At 38.5% G+C, this 23560-nt stretch overlaps 1 protein-coding gene across 1 annotated transcript; it reads left to right on the top strand.

Moving 5' to 3' along the window:
• The first annotated feature begins 4642 nt into the window (after positions 1-4642).
• On the top strand, positions 4643-10336 carry SMR3A (submaxillary gland androgen regulated protein 3A). The gene is made up of 2 exons (XM_086405495.1): positions 4643-4696; positions 9207-10336. Exons 1-2 carry the CDS (start codon positions 4643-4645, stop codon positions 10233-10235), a joined length of 1083 nt encoding a protein of 360 aa, XP_086261621.1. The 3' UTR covers positions 10236-10336.
• Positions 10337-23560: the final 13224 nt, after the last annotated feature.

Genomic DNA, 23560 nt, shown 5'->3' with positions numbered 1-23560 from the left:
TGCTTCATCATTTAAAAAGAAATGTTAATTTCTTCATGACAATGTCCTAGAGTTATTTTGCATATTAAATTTTAAAATAAAACATTATTTATACACTAACAAATCTCACATTTATAGTTTAAATTTTTGTAAGTATTAGATCTAGTTCACAGAGAAAACTTGTACACAGATCTCTTAATAAAGTGAAACTGTGACAAAGAAAATATATATATATTGGATATTAAGATGAAGCTAGAAATAATGCCCAAGAGAGATCTCAAGTGGGAAACTGATATCTTTGATTCATATTGATTGATACTGTTTACATAACTCCAAAGAAACAAAGCTTACTGCTCTGCAGCAGGGCAGCAGACTTCAAATATAATTCTGCTAAATCTATTTATATCGGGGAGATAGTTTCCATCTGTCCAAATAAGTCTCAGCACTAACAATAGTATGACACTACAGTCACCTTGACTTTCCTGTGACCAGAGACATTAGCTCACTTAGGTACTGTTCTAGAGACCATTCATTCAGGAACTTTTCAAGCCATGATTGATTAAAGTTTAACATGAGTGACAGTCTCTATTTCTTAACAGACATGTGCTTCTGTTGACTTGTCTTGTTCCAATACTTTGTTAGTCACAACCCCCTCAGAAATTGTCTTTCAGTTTTGCCAGTGTTCATTCTAAGTCCTTCAGAGTCAGTGATCCATTCCAACATAGATCACCCCTGGATTTGAAACACTTGGCTAATAAATATATTGGCATCTAAACAAGAAAGAAAGGATACTCATCTTCTGACAAGCTAGATTACTGTCAGAGAAAAAAGAGGTTTATTGAACTTTCCATGTAAACCTAGAAGTAGAACTGTCTTCATTGTTTGGGCATGTTATTGTTCAATGCTGACTAGAGGCTAAAATTAGCAAAACAATGTACTCCATTATGTCATTAGAATTTTTAAGGCAATTAAGACAAAGCAAATGAAATGAAGTACGGTGATTTAAAACTAAGATCAACTCTCAAAATGGGGTTTCTTTGTCCCCACACCACCTACAAGTTCCAAAATATTTTTAAGAACAAATATTTCAATATTCTGTGACTTTAACAATTCGCATCGTGCCAAAAACCCAGTAGGGATTCAACAACTAGTGAATGAGTGAATGAATGAACAAAAGAATAACTAAACTCCATGACATGAAAATTATAAATACCAACATTCTTCAACTGCAAAAATTGAGGCAAATGAGGTTAAACAGCTAGTCTGTCATAAGCCAAGGAATAAAGGCTGATATTGGAAATTGAGGTAAAAGTATCTAACTGTAAATTCACTTGATTAATCTCTGCAGCACACTATGACATGTGATTTCATGAAGATGATGAAGGTTATGTAGATTGAGGAACCAACATGAAATCCTTGTTAACTCAGTATTCAGGCCTTGAAGTGAGCAGACTTTGGTTCAGTAGGGCCTACATGTAAAATAGAGGTGATACGAGAACTCAATCCACCCTACCCTGTCTTATGATTTCCCAACTTAATAACTGAGCACCACATGACCTTTTAGAACATTCTTTCAGAAAACTATTTTAGTCCTTTAAGGATCAAAAGAAGCTTCCTTTAAAATGTCCATTTAAGTCTTTTAAATAACGTAAATATCATGAAGTAATTACAGGCACAGAGAATTAAAATATAGTTCAAATTCAGCAACTGCACAAATCTGGCCTCTTCAACCACTAGATTTCTCTCTCTTGCTATTTCCAAAACTTAGATCAAAATCCTATTCCAAGCATTCATTTTTCTCATCTTTCAAAAAACTGACTCAACTAACCAATGTTACATAAATGAGAGAAAAAATATATAGATTCAGACATGTAGAAATGCCCAAGGATAAAATAGTTATAGTTTCATAATTTCAACTGAAAAACAACAGAAACATAAACACATAAGATAGTCCCAAAGTCAAGTTCCAACAGTCAACAGACATATTGGAGATGCTCGGAATCTAACTGGCCATGGTAATGTGTTTGCTATTTAGCAACATCTATTTAATAATGACTTCTAATTTTAATTCTAGATCATTCCCCCAAACTCTCTCTAGATCAAGTTAGAGTTTAATTTTAAAATAATTTTATTTTTTAACTTCCCACATAAAATGTATTTAACTTTTAGATAACATAGTAAACATAATGATAGTGTGTGCATGTGCGTGCTAAGTCCTTTCAGTTGGGTCCAACTCTTTGTAACCCTATGGACTATAGCCTGCCAGGCTGCTCTGTCCATGGGATTCTCCAGGCAAGAGTACTGGAGTGGATGGCCATGCCCTCCTCCATGGGATCTTCCAGACCCAAGGATCTAACCCACGTCCCTATGTCTCCTGCCTGGGTAGGCAGCTCCTTTACCACTAGTGCCACCTAGGAAGCCCCTATAGTCTGAAATACTGGAGTGGGTAGCCATTTCCTTTGCCAGGGAGATCCTCCAGGGATGGAACCCAGGTTTCCCACATTTCAGGTGGATTCTTTACTATCTGAGCCACAAGGGAAACCCAAGAATATTGGAGTGGGTAGCCTATCCCTTCTCCAGTGGATCTTCCAAACCCAGGAATCAAACCAGACAGATTTGATGCATTGCAAACAGATTCTTTACCACCCGAGCTACCAGGAAAGTGGTCATGATAGTATACATAATCAAAAATGACTCATTAAAATTACTTGAAATACAACACTTTCTGCTTCTCTTTAAAATAAAGAAGCAGTAGCTCGGAGAAGGCAATGGCACCCCACTCCAGCACTCTTGTCTGGAAAATCCCATCGATGGAGGAGCCTGCTGGGCTGCAGTCCATGGGGTCGCTAAGAGTCGGACATGACTGAGGGACTTCACTTTCACTTTTCACTTGCATGCATTGGAGAAGGAAATGGCAACCCACTCCAGTGTTCTTGCCTGGAGAATCCCAGGGACAGGGGAGCCTGGTGGGCTGCCGTCTATGGGGTCGCACAGAGTTGGACACGACTGGAGTGACTCAGCAGCAGCAGCAGTTCACTTGAAGCTCCAGACTATTTTGTTGAAACAAAAGGGCATTGTGATTCATTATATAATATATATTTCCTCAGGAAACACCAAATATTGAATGGATCAAAGCTCCTCCTCAGAAATGGAAAAAAAAAAAAAATACTTGCCGGAAAAGATTGCCAAATTGGCAATGACAATTTCCTACCTTTGTTTAAAGAACATCAACCAAATCTCAACTAGGCTTTTCCTTGTTATCACATGTATCCCTTGCATCTATATAACAGCTGAGATTTCTTATTCTTTCTCTACTTCATTTGCCATCTTTCAAAAAGTCCCTGGCAGGACTAATTTGACCAGCAGGATAATCAGCCCTGAGAAGGCTCTCATACAGCAGTAAGTACATAAAAATATAAACTAAAGGATTTTTACTTTGAAATTTAAATTTTTCTCAGACTTTCAAAGACATCATTTTATGGGATATTTTTTAGCATGTTCATTTTCAACAAAAGAATAATATGTGGCTTACATAATATTTAGTTACCATAAAGTATATTAAATGTTGAGAAATTTCATATGTCAAAAAAAAAGCATTTATTTTAGGCCCCTGGGACAATTAATCCATCCAATTACACAATCAATCAACCTTCCCCTCTGATGTACCTTAATGACTTTTGACCTTCATAATAACCAAAATACTGTCAGATGTACTCTGAGAGAATGATTGCATGATATGTTTTTATTATTTGCTTGGCTTTCCTTTCCTGAGATTTTAAGAATGTGTCATAGGAGAAATGATGCTTAAAAATATAACCATATGTATATATATTCAAGGAATTTTTTTCCCTAGATCATTTTAAGACTCAGATTGTTCAGCCAACACACGTAATCGATGGGCAGAGATAACTGTCCAAAAGCTAGACTGCACAAAGGTGCATGAGGTTGTTTTCCCACAACTCAAGCTCATGTACTTCAAATGTATCGTCGATTTTGAGCCAACTGAGAGTAAAATACCTGGACACCTCCCTTTTCTATGCACAGGTCTTTAATATATCACGTGAGGATTTTTTGCAGTTTTTTGTGACCACTCATCACAGACTGAAATACCTTAGTAGAATGTTATTAAAACTAGGAAAGGATTTATAGTATGCAATAATTTTCCTCTAAACTGTATCTAGTAGGGTGATACTGTTTCTTTCCTTATTTTTCAGTTGTACTAAGAAATTAAATTTAAAACATAGGATCTAGTTAAGAAATTAATATCTGAAATACAAGTCTGTAGAAATCTTCAAAGCCCTATAATCACTATTTAAAAACACCAAGATACTCAAATTCAAGTAAGCTGTCCATTTCAAAGTAGCAACTTCTGAAATCCAAAACCTTAGTTATAAAAGTTTCTATGGTATAAATGCTTTCGGAACAACTTTTTTGCCATTCACAAGTCAAAAGTTACGACTAAGTTCATCATTCTAAAGTTAAATGTTACTACGGCCTACTGACATTAATTGTGAGCCCAAAATAATATTAGACAAAATTCTTAAAATGCTGCAGTAGTATTCCTGTATGAGTCATATACAAGTGTTGGGACACTTTCTGAATAGTACTATTAAAAAGTAATGCTGATCAGCCACTGTGCTCACTTTCAGGAGTAACCATAAGGATGAAACCACTGTGCTTGACCTTGGGCCTTTTGGCTTTTGTAACATGTTTCTTGGTAAGTCTCATTACACACATCTGTACATTTTTCTAACAACTACTACTTCAGATTTCTTTTTGCATTAATGATATCATCCTACTTTATATATTAGTAGTTAGCAATCATTGTTGAAGCACTGTTCTAGTGTTTTAATCTGCCTGAAATTTAAAAGCTAACTTAATTTCAAAAGCAACACATTGCTCATGGCTGCTATTTTGGGAAGTTTAGATCTACAATATCAGGCTACTTTATGCAGACACATACAAATGCGGGTCCCATACATTAGCAATTTCACAAGTAGCTGAAACAAATTGACTGCAAGTTTTTGATCCAACATACTGAAAGACAATATTTGAATATTATTGATATTTAACACAGTTGTTAAATGTTATTGGGACTTCATTTCCTAATCTATAAAATGAGATAGTTAAAAAAGAACATTTATGGTCATCATAGTGTTCATGGAAAATCCCATGGACAGAGGAACCTGGCAGGCTACAGTCCATGAGATCACAGAGTCGGACAGGACTCAGCACACATACCTAGTGTTCATGGATCATGTGCCTCAGAGTAAACAGATTCATTTATTTAAAATATGCTATATATTCTGCACTTCATCCCAGAACAAACAAGAGAGCCCAGAGAGGAGGATATAGGGATCTACATTTTGTCAAGCACTCAGGGGAATCTATGCATGCTAACTTTTGAGAAACTATAAACATTTGTACCAACATATCTCATGGAAAAGACTGTAGAAGCTTCTAACTATCTTAAATTGCAAAGGATAAAAACCCACAAGTTTGGGGTTTTCTTAAGTAGTGAAATGATAATCTCCAAGGAGGGATGGATGAATTCCAATATAGGAATGAGGAGATTAATTCCAGAGTAATTTCTGCCAAAGATCTGTAAGATCCTTTATACCAACTGGAAAAAGAAAACTTTTTTTCAGATCATTAGGACTTTAACAAAACAGGAAACATAAAATTATATCATTCTTAAACATCAAATAATGCTTCTTCCATCTACTCTCAGAAACTTGAGTAAGACCAGGTCATTCAATAGGTCACTCAGGGAGTCCAACATTGGCCAAAGTACATATTAGTGCATTATATTCTATTATTAAGTATCTTATGATATAATTTTGATAAGCCAGTTAAACATACAGACATATTTAAAAGTTCATATCATGTCTTACTGACCTAATCTTAAAGAAGATTTTCAATATGTTTATATCCTCAGAATATGAGAAAAAACATTTTCTTAATTTAAAGGATCATATTTTGATTATCTAAATAATGTTTTTGCAAAATAAATTTGAGTCCAGTAATATAAGCAGTCTAAGTAGAAATAAGTCTTTTCTCAGCTTAATTATATGAGACTAATGATCATTAACAACTACTGAATTTTAGAAATGCAATGAGTAGAATATCTTTTACATATGGGCAAGATAAGTAGTAATATTGGGCATGAAATATTTTGCATGTTCATTCCATTATACAGAATTTGGGAGGGATTGGGGACAGGAGGAGAAGGGGATGACAGAGGATGAGATGGCTGGATGGCATCACTGACTCGATGGACATGAGTCTCAGTGAACTCTGGGAGTTGGTGATGGACAGGGAGGCCTGACGTGCTGCGATTCATGGGGTTGCAAAGAGTCGGACATGACTGAGCAACTGAACTGAACTGAATATACATTATCTCATAATCCTCAAAGAAAGACAAATGGTTTACTATTAATTCTATTAAAATACAAATAAATTTAGGTCCAAAGGATCAGCTCCAATTATATTCCAATGAGAGGACAGGTTCTTCTACTGACATAGTATTGTCATCACTTTTACCAAGTTCGCTACCTTGACCCCAAGGTGGAAAAATAACCAATCACTGTGGCTGGGTTAAGAGATTAGGAAAAGAACAGGCATTTACTATGAAGATTTTTCATTAGACCTAACCTTTGGATCTATATCAGAATATCCTTAGGAGACAAGGCTACTTTTACCTAATTCTTTGTGTCAACAATGAAAATGATGTTAAATATTTTCCCTACACTAAGAATTAGTTTTCTAGAAAAATAAAAATTAAATCTGAAACTTTTTAAACACCTTGACTAGTTTTTGGCTTGTCAGCCGTTGAGTCAAGTATCCTCCAAACTCCAGTCAAACAAGCTAGAGAGGGCAAACAAGAGTACTGATGCAGAGAAGAGTTTTGGCATTTTACCACCTCACTGGTACACCAATAAAAGAACTTCACTGACATGTTGTGGGGAGAAGCCTGACTGAAGAGTCAATAGAAATGAAGAAGTAGGGTTAGCAAACCTAGACTACCTTTTCTGAAAGTATTGCAAAGTGATGCAGAGAGCTATCACAGCAAGGGAAAGCATAGTTGAAAGCAGACCTTTTTCAAAAAGGTAAACTGAACATAAGGGATAGTTTCCTGAGAAAAACAAGCCAATTGAAAGGCACATATATGAAGTGCCGGAAGCAAACGGAACAATTGACAGAGCTCTGAGATGTTACTTGTGAACGAAAGGAAATATCTAGATATTGATGACTTTATGGTTGTGTGGCTGGCAAATCTGTGACTCATTTCCAATTGTGTGCATCATTTTGGAGAAGATGGAGGAAAATCATCTTGGTGGGGAAGATGGGGGTTCAGAAAGAGGTAGAGAATTTTAATGAAATCGGCATCCACTTGGGAAAATCACAGACCTCTAAGGAATGTGAAAAGCAAACTTCAAATACTTGAGAGGTCTGCAGGACAGCACTGAAGGGCCATAATCTGTGGTGGCACAGTGCTTTCATTATCTGCCAGCTCTGTTCAAGAACTCAGGACAAGGAATCATTGACAATTTAAGGTTAATTCTAAAGTTGTGCATGCTCAGTCGTGCTCGACTCTGCAAACCCAAGGACTGTAGCCCGACAGGCTCCTCTGTCTGTGGGATTTTATAGGCAAGAATACTGGAGTGGGTTGCCATTTCCTTCTCCAAGGGATCTTCCCGAGCCAGGGATCACATTCACATCTCTTGAATCTCCTGCATTGTCAGGCAGATTCTTTATCACCGCACCACCTGGGAAGTCCAATTCTAAAGTTAGGAATTATCAAAGGGAAAACAACAGACAAACTAATAGGTGGAGGGCCTGAGGAGAGCAAGAGGGAATGTGCTTGTGTGTCTATGGAAACTCTCAGTGAAGGAAGACTTGTACTTTCTTACCCTAGAGCATTGCCATATTTTCCCTTCACTTGCACACCCTCTCCCCGTTTTATATTATTTAAGCCTCTTTACAAAGGCTGGCCTTTTAGTGAGATAATCATTCATCTTTCCTCTAATAAAACCTAATCAACATTTATTTCCTGCACTATCTGTTAAAAGTTGTATTTTCAGAGTAGCAGGTAACATTTCTTGAGCACTGTACCTGAACCAAGCACGGTCCAAGTACATGACAGGCACCATTTCACAGCAAACCTCACAATGGCCCTAGGAGGTGGGTACTTTTAGGACTGACATTTTCCAAATGAGGAAAGAGAGTCTCCAAAAGGACTCCACATTCACACAATCTCTAAGGAGCAGATGCAGAATTTAAACCTGGGCATGAAGCTCCAAGAGACTAGCTTTCTGCCTCCCTTTCGGCAATTTTTGAACTGCTGTGCATTGTAGGTACTTGGTTTGTAGACTCACAAAAGCAGGAGTGTGTGTCTACCTCTCCTACATTAGTGTAGACCAAAAAGTAGTAATATATTTTACACTTTATTAGTGTTCAAAGCCTGGAACAACCCTGAATAAAGACATTTTCCCCATTTGGAATGATTGCAAGCACACGTTCTACTATAAGCAAACAAAATGATTTGACTGAACTCTTTTCCACTCAGTATTATCTCAGGTTTCATTGAGAGACTAGGCACTCAGAGAGTAAAAAAGAAATTCCACATTTTCTCTGACAGAGACTTTAGACGCATGGAAGAGTTTTTCATTGCTGCATAATAAGTTGCCATAAACCAGTAGTTTTTAAAAATGCATTTACTGTCTTGCTATTTCTTTGGTCAGACTCTGGCCTTGGCTTGGTTGGATTCTTGCTCATACTTTTAGAAATTTTGAAAGGTGTGGCCAGGGCTATGGTCCATTCTGGAGCCCAGGTCCTCTTTCAACTTGCATGGATGTTGACAGAATTCAGTCCCTTGTCAGTAAGACTGAAGTCCCCACTTGCTTTCTGGCTAAGAACCAGAGACCAATCCCAGCTCTTACCACCCAAGGCATTCACACTCAAGGCACCATCTCCACACATGGTGTGTGGCACTCTGCTTCAAAGTCAGCAGAAGGCATTCAAGTCTCTCTGAATTCTCTCTCTGACCTGTAGAACCTATTTTACAATAAATGAGCTCAACTGATAAGTCAGGCCAGCTTGGGCCAGCAGGGAATAGGAATCTTGGGAGGCACCTAAGAATTCTGCCTAACACAGAAAATACACATTTTTATGCTTGACACTGAAATATCTAATTTACAACTGTTTACTTCTTTTTTTTCCCATAGTCTGGAGAGAGTCACAGAGGCCCCAGACTACCAGTGCCTAGACCACTGCCACCTGCTCGTCTTCCTCCATCACGCATTCCTTCTGTCCCAGGATTTGTTCAACGCCCTTCTCTACCTTCTGGTCCTGGGAGAATCCCACCATACCTTCTTCTACCTTCTCGTCCAGGGAGAATTCCACCACGCCCTCCTTTCTTCCCAGGTTATCCAAATCCACCAAGACCTTATCCATCTAGACCTCAAAAGCCCCTTCCATATCCTCCATTGTATCCTCCCTTCTTTCCACCTCTACCCCCAAAACCAGCAACTACAACAGCCTCCCCTACTATCTCCATTACCAACACAACAAACTCCATTACAAACACAACAGTCCCCAACGCCAGCACAATAGTCCCTAGTGCCGACACAACAGTCCCCACTACCGACACAACAGTCCCCACTGCCGACACAACAGTCCCCACTGCCGACACAACAGTCCCCACTACCGACACAACAGTCCCCACTGCCGACACAACAGTCCCCATTACCGACACAACAGTCCCCACTGCCGACACAGCAGTCCCCATTACCGACACAACAGTCCCCACTACCGACACAACAGTCCCCACTGCCGACACAACAGTCCCCACTACCGACACAACAGTCCCCACTGCCGACACAACAGTCCCCATTACCGACACAATAGTCCCCACTACCGACACAATAGTCCCCACTACCGACACAATACTCCCCACTGCCGACACAACAGTCCCCATTACCGACACAACAGTCCCCACTGCCGACACAACAGTCCCCACTACCGACACAATAGTACCCAGTGCTGACACAACAGTCCCCACTGCTGACACAATAGACTCCATTATAACCACAACAGTCCCCATAACAAATGATGCAGACTCCACTACAAACACAGCAGAACCCACCACCAAATTCATTAACCCCACAACTACATCACCCAATACCCAAAATTCCTTTATTAGATTTTTAGAAAAACTTCTTTCCTTTTTTGGATATAGAAGACAGAGCCCATGAGCTCTGAGTTTTGGGGCTAAATAATCTTAGAAATTGTAAAAGAAAGCACAAGTTATGAAAACAGTATGCCAACAAATTGAAAATAAAGAATTCAGCAATGATACTAAGTCTCCAGTGTCCTCAGGAGAGCCATCATTTTGTCCACATTTATGCCACCCATTTGAAAATTATTGCTACCATAAACCTGCCCTTGTGCTATGAAACCAAGGAGGGAATTAGGAAAAAATACAATGAGATACCTAGACTCGTAGTTTAGGGTAATGAAGTTGGAAAAGTAGGCAACAGGATCCTTTCTTGGGTACCTCAACCCATCATATAATTACAAAACACAAAATAACATGTTAAAAGATACTAAAATTAAATAATAGCTCTTGCAGCTTTTTACATTACCTGTCAATTCCAGAGCAGAGATGTCTTCCTAGCAAATCTAAATATCTAAATGAGGTACAATCAAGGCACAAATCTTGAAATGTCATATAAAAAATCATTTTCCAGCCAAAGTAGGACTTGATAAATAATGATCATTTCAGACATCAATAATAAAAGGAAGATGGCTGAGATTTCCAGATTTCCTCTTGCTTCCTATTATTAGGTAAGATTTTAATCACAATATTATGACCATTTGGGAAAAAAAAGTATTATGACCATCATGGCCTCATTGTATCATGAGAGCAATCATCTCTTTTTCACTGTTGAAGTATAAACCTGCATTTTCTTTCTGTACACTTACTTAATTACCCACATTTCCACCAAGTACTTATGAATCAAAACTTCTCAAAGATACTTGAAGTAAGCCTAAATTTGTTTCTTGGTGTTTAATGCTATCCTTATTCCACAACTACTTATTGAGAATCTGCCATGAAACAGAGACTGTTACAGCAAATGAGAGATCAGTAATAATGAAGGCAGTCAAAATCACTGCTTTCATGGAGCTTATATTCTAATATAACAGGAAAAGAAAGTAAGCAAATGTAAATGTAATTTAAGAAGGAAAAAGCACTTTCCTAAGAAGTGAAGTAGCTCAGTCGTGTCCAACTTTTTGCGACCCCACAGACTATAACCTACCAGGCTCCTCCATCCATTGGATTTTCCAGGCAAGAATACTGGAGCTGGTTGCCATTTCCTTCTCCAGGGGATCTTCCCAACCTAGGGACTGAACCTGGGTCTCCTGCACTGCCGGGAGACTCTTTACCACCTGAGCCACCAGGGAAGATGAAGGGTGAGGTGATAAAAAAAAAAACTATGGTGATTGGCTGTCTTATTTGGCAGAATCTCTGATGAAATGATATCTAAGCAAAGACTTGAAGAATGTTAAGAGCAAAGTATTACAATATCTGGTAAAAGGACACTCAAGGCAGAAGGAATCAAAGATGGAAAGACCTGAAGTAGCAATGAATTCTGTGTGTATCAGACCATAGAATGTTAATCTGATTCAAACTTAGTAAGAAAGAAGAGAATATCAAGGAGGCAGACAGATCACATCATAAAGGACCTAGGATTTGAATTCCATTCTAAATGTATGGAAGGTAACTAAAATTTTAGATAAAATAATAACATTTTCTGATTGGCATTTTCAAATTTTCATTTCTATGATGATCCTGTGAATATGATTCTGTTTAGGAAAAAAAAAGAGTAAAGTCTATTTCAAAACTTCTGTTGAGAGGGGTGATTGTTTAGACTAGGCTGGGATCAGGCTCCCAGGGGAGAAAGGATCAGATATAGAAATGCTGGAAATACCCAGAGGTATTTGAAAAATGTTGGATGTGGATTTCAAAAAAAAAAAATCTAGAAATAACTCTGATATATGGGACCCAAGTGAGTATATGAATAATGATGTCTTTTAGTGACAAGATAGACTGCAGAGGAATCAGGGTTTAAGGATTTGGAATATACTAAGTTCTGAACTGGATATATTAACTTAGAGATCTCTAACTTCTGTACTGTTTTTTATTACTGCCACAGCATATCACCATAGACAGCATCCTGGAATAGGGAAAATGCTTTATCTCCCAGTTCTATATATCAGAAGTGTACACAATGGCCGGGTCACATAGTTTCTCTGCTTAGAGTCTCACAAGACTGAAATAAAGGTATCATCAAGGCTGTAATCCTTTTTAGAAGCTCTGGGGTGAACCTATTTCAAGGCTCAGTCATCTCTCTATACGTCTCTCTTGCCTAACTCTTCTTCTGCTACATCCTCTGACTCCAGCCGGAGAAATTTATCTACTATGAAGAGCTCAATTAATTAGAGCAGGCATACCAAAAAAAAAAAAAAAAAAATTGAGGATAATTTCTTTTTTGAAAGAATTATAGCATAATAAAGGGTTTCCCAGGTGGCACAGTGGTGAAGAATCTGCCTGCCAATGCTAGAGACACAAGAGTAGGTCTATTCCTGGGTTGAGGAGATCCCCCTGGAGTAGGAAATGGCAACCCACTCCAGTATCCTTGTCTGGAAAATTCCATGGACAGAGAAGCCTGGTAGGCTACAATCCATGGTGTTGCAGAGAGTCAGACACAGCTGAGCACACACACACGCACACACACATATAACGTAATAATATCTGGAAAGCACTTTGACAGCATAACTCTTTGAAAAGTTGCCTTTACTTCCCCTCATTATTCAATTGTCCACTGAAAAAATATGTGCAACCTAAAAGTTGAGAGTTAGGTTTATTCGGTGGGAATCACGAGGACTCCAAGCCCAGTAAACAGTATCTCAGGTGACCTAGAGAGAGCTGCTTCTGAGAAGGAAAGGGAAGGAGCCAGGCTATATACAAGTTTGCAGCAAGGGGCAGGTAATCTGAATATTAAAAGATTATTGTTAATTAAGGAAAACCAGATCTCTTGCATGAAGAGATTTAGTGCTCTTCTATGTATGGGAAGACACACAAGGCTTACTGAAATCATTTCTCTCATATGCATCTCAGCTATCTGGGGCCAAATCCTGCTTTTTGATTGTTCAGATCCTAATTCCTTGTATAACCATAAGAGCTGGTGATGTGGCAGATAACTGCTTCTTGTGTTCCCCACATCCCCCCAAGTCCTCAGTGCTTATTAGAGAGGAAGTGGCTGATGGCTGCAGAATAGCTGGCATTGTTTTACCTGGGCTCAGATGGCTATGCCATGGCTTGTTACTGGTATAAGCAGATACTTCATTTCACAGAAATAGTTCATTTCAGAGTAATATTTCATTTCACACAATCAATGAGAGCTTGATTAAATAATGAGGGAATGGAAATCCTGAAGGGCAGATGCTTAGAAACATGCCTACTACAACTTCTAGGTAGAGACTCTGAGCAGGCAGGATATACATGCAGGAGCAGCTCAAGTGGGAGGTTTGAGTTTAGCCAGAATCCCAGTTTTGCCAGGAGAAAGTTAGAAGGGGAAAGCTAGGCAGGGAAGAGGAGCTATTCAGGGAATGAGAGTTGCATGTAAGCTAAGCCATGTAACAAAGACAAGTTTACAAACTGGACTTAGAAACAACTCAGACTTGGATAAGTACACCTCCACTTCATACTATTATCAAGCATCTAAATGAGCAGAGAAAATGATGTGCTTGAAATGAGATCAGGAAAATGTTGTGCCGGTGAGTGAGCAGGGGGGCTGCCTGGTACTTCCCTTCCTCCTGCAGGCACAGAGAAACTTGGGGTGTCTCAGCAGCCAGGGTAGATGGAAAAGTCTACCCCATCACAGGATCCAGAACTGACCTTTGAACCTTTTAAATAGGGGAAACATGCATCACACTGAAAGTTTCACTATATTGCCTTTTAAGGGATTTTATGCAGAGCCTAAACAAAGTAGGTAGCTTGTTTTGCATGTTTTTTCTTAATGTGCCATCAAGTTTAACTAAGGTTACTGAGCATGGACCTGGTTGATAACAGTATACAAGGAAAGATTACAGGAATGAACTATAGAAACATAAATAACAGCAACAACAAAAAATAAAAGGATTTGGGAACTATATTTAATATGCTTTATTGTGTGCTTGTCCTTAGTCATTCAGTCATGTCTGACTCTTTGTGACTCCAAGGATTGTAGCCCGCCAGGTTCCTCTATCCATGGGGATTCTCCAAGCAAGAATACTGGAGTGGATAGCCATACCCTCCTCCAGGGAATCTTCCCAACCCAGGTCTCCCGCATTGCAGGTGGATTCTTTACCAGCTGAGCCACCAGGGAAGCCAAGAATACTGGAATGGGTGGCCTATCCCTTCTCCAGGGGATCTTCCCAACCCAGGAATTGAACTGGGGTCCCCTGCATTGCAGGCAAATTATCAGTTGAGCTACCAGGGAAGCCCAAGCTTTATTACCATTTGTCTTCAAATCCTGATAATTTATATGTAACTTCTTATATGGAAGAGGAGATAAAACTAAAATTTCTATTTCCAAGACAGAGCTTGATTTCTGCATGTGACTGAACTCAATCCAGCAGGACACAGTGGCATGGGAATAGAAAGGCAAAAATAGGGCAGAAGCCCTTTTTCCTGCTTTGACTGCCACCAAGCAAAATCGGATAGATACGCTTGAAGCACACCACTGCCCCGTGTGTGAGGCACTTTGACTGCAGTGTAGCAGCAGAGACAGTTCTGTACTTTCTGAGTCACAACTCTAACCATCCAACCCCAAGATGAAGAGACAGTGGAAGCCCCCTAACTTCTATTTCTTCAATCCTCTTACTAATGCTTTGCAAGCACACATTTATCTCTATGGATCCCCTTTCTACTTAAAAGAATGCCTTCTTTCCTTGAATAGAACCCTGGCAAGGACAAAAGAAGAATGGGAAACAAGGAATAGGTGACTGGGTCAGCTGGAAACAGACCATGGTCTATATTGTATTGAATCAGCCCTTTCTACCATCTAATAAGGGTCCCTGCTCTTTTATAAGCAAATATCCCTCTATTTTGGTTCTCTCTTTAATGGTAAATAATCTGGTGCTTTCCTCACAATAGCATACACACATTCATTTCAATAAAAAAAAAAATACTCCTTATCTCACTCCCTATAGACTGACTATATGCCTCCAGGAACTTTTGCTTCATGCCCTCAGTCACAGCAGACTGCTGCCTTCATTAAAAAATTCCTTCTCTCATAAGCCATAGATAGGGTCTTCCCAGGTGGTCCAGTGGTTAGGAATCCGCCTTGCAGCGCTCAAGATGTCGGTTCGACCCCTAGTTGGGAAACAGATTTCACATACAGAGGAGCAACTAAGTCTGAGCATCGCAACTACTGAATCTTGAACTCTAGAACATGCGTGCCACAACTAGGGAGTTCGTGCACCACAATGAAAGATTCCATATACCCCAACTAAAGCCCAACACAGTCAAATAAATAAATAATGTAAAATAAATAAAATGGAAGTCATGGCCATAAACCAACTACTAGAAAGTGCACCCATCTTTCTGAGTTTTAGAGCTTGCTCCATTTTTCCTCCTGCTCTGCCCCATCGCTTTTGGCACCATGTTAGTCCCCCTGGTTTCATGCCAATTGATTCCTAGCTTATTAGTTTCTGACCACATCATTTTTCATGGCCCATTTTGTTGGCCCACCAACATTACTTAAGCCAATCCCCAGAAAAACCATTCCAATATATAGATAACTCATTAATTTCCTCCATCTTAACTCTGGTATTCTAGAACCCTCCTCTCTAGCCATTTTCTGTGTTCTAAATTGCATTTTTTTTCTTCCTTTATTGAATATCCTCTGCAATCTCACTGGTTTCCTGAGGTCCTCCTGACTTCTAAGTATATGATGAACATTTGAATTTCACTTGTTTACATTTTCTGCCTGGCTCCCTATATTGAAAAACAGCATATAGTTATACATGCTATTTAGTAAATATTTTCAAGCTAACAATAAATTCACTACAACACTTAATAACAATAACCACATTGAGTATTGTAAATCTACAAAATGCTTGAAAATCAGAATGCAAATTACAGATATTGAAAAGTAATCCAATATACCTAGGTAGTAGAGAGATAGAAAGATAGATGTAGAATATGTGCATATATATATATATATATCCACTACTGGATATATCTGGGACTTCCCTGGTGGCTCAGATGGTAAAGTGTCTGCCTACAATGAGGAAGACCCGGTTTCAATCCCTGGGTCAGGAAGATCTCCTGGAGAAGAAAATGGCAACCCACTCCAGTATTCTTGCCTGGAAAATCCCATGGACAGAGGAGCCTGGTAGGCTACACTCTCCATGGGGTCACAAAGAGTTGGACACAACTGAGCAACTTCACTTTTCACTTTCACTGGGTATATCTACATATGTATCTAGGTACTGACATACCTAGATAATTGATAGGCAGCTAGATCACGAGACAGATAGATAGAATGATAGATATACATTATATACATATCAGTTCTACAAAAAAATATATTTACATTTTCCTTATTCAGATGAGGCTCAGAGAAGTAAAGTAACTTGGCCAAGAACAAGCATCTCACTGACAGAGACAGGATTCAACTCAAGCAGATCCAAATCCACATCTATATTCTGTACACAAATGCTTACCATTCTTATTTCGATTTTTATGTTGTGAGCAACTCCTACTGTCTACTTTCTCTGTTCCCACAATTAGGCCAATGAACACTGCTGAGAGAGATCACCAGTCTATGCTGTCTGAACAGGCTACGTGTTCCTACCGCTACTGGAAGCAGTCTATTTTACCTACCTCCTCTCTTACATGGGAAGCAACCTAAGAGCAAGTAGAGACCACTCATCCTTATAAATATGCAAACTCAAATCTCAAGTGTCTTGTCAATGAAAATAAAATTACACCTTAAGCTAAGATACAATGACAATATACAGAAGACACCCAGTATATATGTATTCCTTTGATCCCAATTGAGTACACAGGACCTTGATGAATCTGCTCACAAAGATGAAAAATGATCTCACCTTGGTTGCTGATAGTTACTCCTGATTTCATATATTGACAGTACTGTGGTGTAATGTTCACTTCATAATGCCAGCTTTCTGTGGGTGCCCCTCCACATGGATAATGCTCTATTGTGATGTCATCCATCTCTGTCAATTACAAACAGTATGGTTGTAGCAATACCAAGATGGATGAAGCTTCAGAATGAGCCCAATTGAAGAATCATATGAGTAAAATTTGGGGTTTAAGAAATCCACAAATACCCAGAATCCTGCATGAATAGAAATGAAAAGTCCTTTATAAAAATATTTATTCTAAAGTGTCCTTTCAAAGGAATGCCAAACCTCTAGGACAATCCATAAAATGAGGAAAGAAGTTTAATTGTCAAAACAATTCAGACTATAACAGGAACCCTAAAGTGTCAGAGAAGAAGCCATTTCCCTCTTCTTACCCACTTTTGAATTCTCAGCTAGATTATATTTCCCAGGCTTCCTTGCATTTAGACATGGCAATGTGTCTGAATTTCAGCCAATGAGAACAGAAATGGACAAAGTCACTTCTAAACACAGCCATAAATTCTTCCTGTGTGTTCCTTCGGGATTTCCCCTTCCTGCTACTGGAATGCTGATCCCCAGGGAAACCTTTATAATCACATGTTGATGATAGCAGAACTGCCATCATTCTTGTTCTCTAAATAGTGGCCTGCAAACAAGCCTTCCCAGTTTTAACCCTGATGACCTATGATGTCAATAAAACATTGTATAAGCAAGAAATTAAGTACCATTGTTCTAAGTTACTATGGTTTGGGTATATATTCTTGTACTTTTTGCTACTCTAACAAAGAAATCAGTATCCTATTTTGAAGTGGGGGACTATATTGATAAAGGAGAATGAGAGATTGCTAAGCAATGGTTTACTAATCAAATGGCACATGGTTAAGACATAAAAGAGGATAAAAAGAATGACAGCGTATAAGGCAATAAAAAGTAAGATAAAACTAACCTTTGCAATAACTTGCAAGATAAGCCATCCATATGCCCAACGAGCCTGCAATTCTAGGGCAGTGGATGAAGAAACCTAGTGTTTCCTCTCCCACCTCCTTTACAACATTTATATGGGTGCCAGATTACTTGAACTTTAAATATGTTTTTATTATAATTTGAAGTTTTCTTTATAAACTTATCTAAATAGATTGAAAGTTTCTAGATAGGTATGTAAATAGATTCTGAAATACTCATATTATTTTCTGAATCCTCTTAGGTGTTTTGTAGATAGTCATAACTGAATATATAATAATGACTTTTTTAATATTACTTTGACCACTGCAGCAGATTATGAAGAGGTCTCACTTTTATCTTATACCAGGGAATATATTCTCCATCTTGGATAGGTAGGATTTATGATGAAATATAATCACACAAGATAGTCTAGAATAAAATGTAATAAGACGAAATGGAATGGAATGGAACAGAGTCCTGCTGCTGCTGCTGCTGCTGCTGCTAAGTCGCTTCAGTCGTGTCCAACTCTGTGCGGCCCCATAGACGGCAGCCCACCAGGCTCCCCTGTCCCTGGTATTCTCCAGGCAAGAACACTCGAGTGAGTTGCCATTCCCTTCTTCAATGCATGAAGTGAAAAGTGAAAGTGAAGTCACTCAGTCGTGTCTGACTCTTTGTGACCCCATGGACTATAGACTACCAGGCTCCTCCATCCATGGGATTTTCCAAGCATGAGTACTGGAGTGGGTTGCCACTTCCTTCTGTGGAACAGAGTGCACTGCACTTCATAAGTCCTTGTTCTATTACATATGTGCCCACGTATGCATATTGGGCCACAGTCTTCAATGTATTTCTATGTACATGCATAAAAACTGCTAGATCAGATCAGATCAGATCAGTCACTCAGTCGTGTCCGACTCTTTGCGACCCCATAAATCCCAACACGCCAGGCATCCCTGTCCATCACCAACTCCCAGAGTTCACTCAGACTCACGTCCATCGAGTCAGTGATGCCATCCAGCCATCTCATCCTCTGTCATCCCCTTCTCCTCCTGCCCCCAATCCCTCCCAGCATCAGAGTCTTTTCCAATGAGTCAACTCTTCCCATGAGGTGGCCAAAGTACTGGAGTTTCAGCTTCAGCATCATTCCTTCCAAAGAACACCTAGGGCTGATCTCCTTCAGAATGGACTGCTTGGATCTCCTTGCAGTCCAGGGGACTCTCAAGAGTCTTCTCCAACACCACAGTTCAAAAGCATCAGTTCTTCGAAGCTCAGCTTTCTTCACAGTCCAACTCTCACATCCATACATGACCACAGGAAAAACCATAGCCTTGACTAGACGGACCTTTGTTGGCAAAGTAATGTCTCTGCTTTTGAATATGGTATCTAGGTTGGTCATAACTTTCCTTCCAAGGAAAAGTTTTAATTTCATGGCTGCAGTCACCATCTGCAGTGATTTTGGAGCCCAAAAAATAAAGTCTGACACTGTTTCCACTGTTTCCCCATCTATTTGCCATGAAGTGATGGGACCAGATGCCATGATCTTCGTTTTCTGAATGTTGAGCTTTAAGCCAACCTTTTCACTCTCCTCTTTCACCTTCATCACGAGGCTTTTTAGTTCCTCTTCACTTTCTGCCATAAGGGTGGTGTCATCTGCATATCTGAGGTTATTGATATTTCTCCTGGCAATCTTGATTCCAGCTTATGCTTCTTCCAGTCCAGCGTTTTCTCATTATGTACTCTGCATAGAAGTTAATTAAGCAGGGTGACAATATACAGCCTTGACTCACTCCTTTCCCAATTTGGAACCAGTTTGTTGTTCCATGTCCAGTTCTAACTGTTGCTTCCTGACCTGCATACAAATTTCTCAAGAGGCAGATCAGGTGGTCTGGTATGCCCATCTCTTTCAGAATTTTCCACAGTTTATTGTGATCCACACAGTCAAAGGTTTTGGCATAGTCAATAAAGCAGAAATAGATGTTTTTCTGGAACTCTCTTGCTTTTTCCATGATCCAGCGGATGTTGGCAATTTGATCTCTGGTTCCTCTGCCTTTTCTAAAACCAGCTTGAACATCAGGAAGCTCACGGTTCACATATTGCTGAAGCCTGGCTTGGAGAATTTTGAGCATTACTTTACTAGCTTGTGAGATGAGTGCGATTGTGCGGTAGTTTGAGCATTCTTTGGCATTGCCTTTCTTTGGGATTGGAATGAAAACTGACCTTTTCCAGTCCTGTGGCCACTGCTGAGTTGTCCAAATTTGCTGGCATATTGAGTGCAGCACTTTCACAGCATCATCTTTCAGGATTTGGAACAGCTCAACTGGAATTCCATCACCTCCACTAGCTTTGTTCGTAGTGATGCTTTCTAAGGCCCACTTGACTTCACATTCCAGGATGTCTGGCTTTAGGTCAGTGATCACACCATCGTGATTATCTGGGTCGTGAAGATCTTTTTTGTACAGTTCTTCTTTGTATTCTCGCCATCTCTTCTTAATATCTTCTGCTTCTGTTAGGTCCATACCATTTCTGTCCTTTATCGAGCTCATCTTTGCATGTCTTTCCCATTCTGTTGCTTTCCTCTATTTCTTTGCATTGATCGCTGAAGAAGGCTTTGTTATCTCTTCTTGCTATTCTTTGGAACTCTGCATTCAGATGTTTATATCTTTCCTTTTCTCCTTTGCTTTTCACTTCTTTTCACAGCTATTTGTAAGGCCTCCCCAGACAGCCATTTTGCTTTTTTGCATTTCTTTTCTATGGGAATGGTCTTGATCCCTGTCTCCTGTACAATGTCACGAACCTCATTCCATCAAAACTGCTATGCATAATTTAAATTTTTAAATACTGATTTAATATATCAGAAAGAATATTCCCTTAATATTTTGCCTTTAACTCTGTACTGAATAAAAAGGGAAATGACAAAGAGTTGATGGATTGCGAGGAAGCCAAAAGGTCAATGGACTGGTGTTCCAAGTGAGATGCCAGTGGGAATAGTTGAGCATGAAAGCTTGAAAGAGGGTGGTTGTGGCCCTCCCCCACCAACTGAGATATCTAAATGAATGATTTAGATGTGGAATGTATTAGGGTAATAGTAACCCAGGAGGAGTCTGGCATGCTACAGTCCATAGAATCACAAGGAGTCAGACACAACCTAAAGACTGAACAACAACAAACAACAAAGGATGCTTCAAGTACACTTGAAAAGAATGTTTATTCTGGGTTTTCTAGATTGTAATGTCTTCAAAGTATCAATGAAGTCTAAGGGTTCTATTGTATCATTTAGGATCTCTATTGGCTTATTGATTCTCTGTTTGGAAGATCTGTCCATTGATGTCTGTTGGACGTTAAAGTCTCCTAATATTATTGTAATCCAGTCAATTTCTCCTTATGTCTGTTAGTATTTGTTTTATGTATTTAGATGCTTCTATATTGGGTGAATATATGTTAATAAGTATAATATTCTTTTCTTGTATTGACATTTTTAAAGTGCTGAAAGTAACTAGAAACCTAGGATTCTACATTGTAAAAAATATCTTTTTTTAACCTTGCAAAAATATCTTTCAAAAATGAAACAAAAAGATTTGAAGATGATAAAAATCTAAGAAAATGGGTCACAGTTGACTCACAATAGAGAAATTCTAAAGAGAGTTATTCAAACTAAAGGGGTACGATCTCAGATGGAAATACAAAACATAGGAAGAAAGAAATAAGAACTATAAAGAATAATCATATGGATATATATAAATAAATAGCTATTTCAAAAATATTAATGATGTATTTAGTATATGTATATGCAGAACTAGAATTCATTATAGTAACAGCATAAAAGTTGAAAGTAAATTGAATTAAAATGCTGTAAGAGTCTCACACTGCCTGGGAAGTAATAAAAGTATTAAGATAGATTTTAATAAACCAAGGAGGCATACTTTAATCTCTAGGATAATAACTAAAATAATAATAAAAGAATATATTGCTAACAAATGAATAGAAGGGAAATAAAACAAGAAAAATGGAGCTAATAAATATCAAAGACAAATAAAGAAAATATAACATATAAAGAGACATAGAAAACAAACAGTAAAATGATAAATTTAAACACAAAGATATCAGTACTTAACATTTAATGTAAGCAAATAGATTATCTAATTAAAACACAAAGATAGTCAGACCTAATTTTTAAAAATTATATATTGATTACAAAAATTCTCTTTAAACATGACAACACCGAATGTTTGAGGGGGAAAAATGTATATTGTACCAAAAGCACTATTCAAAAGGAACCTGGTGTAGTTATACTAATAGCAGACAGATTTAAAGACAAGTATTACTAGAGATAAGAAAGCAGATTTCCTAACACAAAAGAATGAATTCAACAATAAACTAACCATTTTAAATTTAAGACATAGCCTCTAGGTATACAATGCAAGAACTGATAGAACTAAAGGATAAAAAGGGCTCTTATAACAGTGCAGCAAATATACATCACTGAATTTAATTATTATAGATACAGATTTCTTTAGAAAAAATTTTAATCTGTCAAATAACTTTATTCACCAACAGTCTCCACCTGCAATTTGAATTCCCTGTGACAAAAGATGATTGCTACTTTAGGTACTGTTCTAGAAAGCAGCTAGTCAAAATCTTTTAAAGTCAGGTTTTAATTAAAATTGCGCTTGAGTAAGAGTTTTTGTTTTTAAAAGCGTGCTTCCGCTTGCTTCGGACACTCGAATCCTTTGTTGGCTACGACCCATGCAGAAACTGTTTCACTTTTGACAGTGTTCTTCTTAAATCCTTCACAGCCAGCGTTCCATTAGAACTATAAATTAAACCTTGTATTTAAAACACTTAACTGAAAATGTATCTTGGCATCAAAACAAATTATAGCACCAAGGAGAAAGAAAAGTTAGCTTTTCCATAAAGTAAGTATGCGACTAGCCAGCGTGCTTAGTCTCTCAGTTGTGTCCAACTCTTTGTGACCCCATGGAGAGTGTAGCCTACCAGGCTCCTCTGTCCATGGGATTCTCCAGGCAAGAATACTGGAGTGGGCTGCCATTTCCTCCTCCAGGGGATCTTCCTGACCCAGGGATCAAACCATCCTCTCTGCCTTGCAGGTGGATTCTTTACCTGCTGAGCCATCCGGGAAGCCCTTGTATCTGGAAAAGGTAACAATGGGTAACAATTCATGAAGTATTCAGCATTAACTTAGATGATTTACTGGCTCATATAAATGTATAGCAACAAAATTGTGTCAAAAATAATTAGCAAACTAATAAATTGTGCATGAGTTCTAGTTGTCAGGTACATGAAATCATTAGCAAAGACGTGATAAGGCAAAGAAAACTTGCTAGTTTAAGATCAACTTCAACTCAATTTCCTCGTCACCACTAAAAGCTTTGAAATCACCTTTACAAATTAAATACACAATACCCCTCAATTACTGGGTTTC

The sequence above is a fragment of the Bos grunniens genome, chromosome 6 (genome assembly GCF_055505025.1).
Source record: "Bos grunniens cultivar Pamir isolate PY7600 chromosome 6, Bosgru_T2T1.0, whole genome shotgun sequence".
NCBI lineage: Eukaryota > Metazoa > Chordata > Mammalia > Artiodactyla > Bovidae > Bos > Bos grunniens.
This window is presented reverse-complemented; position numbering and strand designations above follow the sequence as displayed.

Coding starts and splice junctions, on each gene's coding strand:
- SMR3A (XM_086405495.1), top strand. CDS start 4,643: ATGAAACCACTGTGCTTGACCTTGGGCCTTTTGGCTTTTGTAACATGT. Junction 4,697..9,206: donor CTTTTGTAACATGTTTCTTG/GTAAGTCTCATT, acceptor TTTTTCCCATAG/TCTGGAGAGAGTCACAGAGG.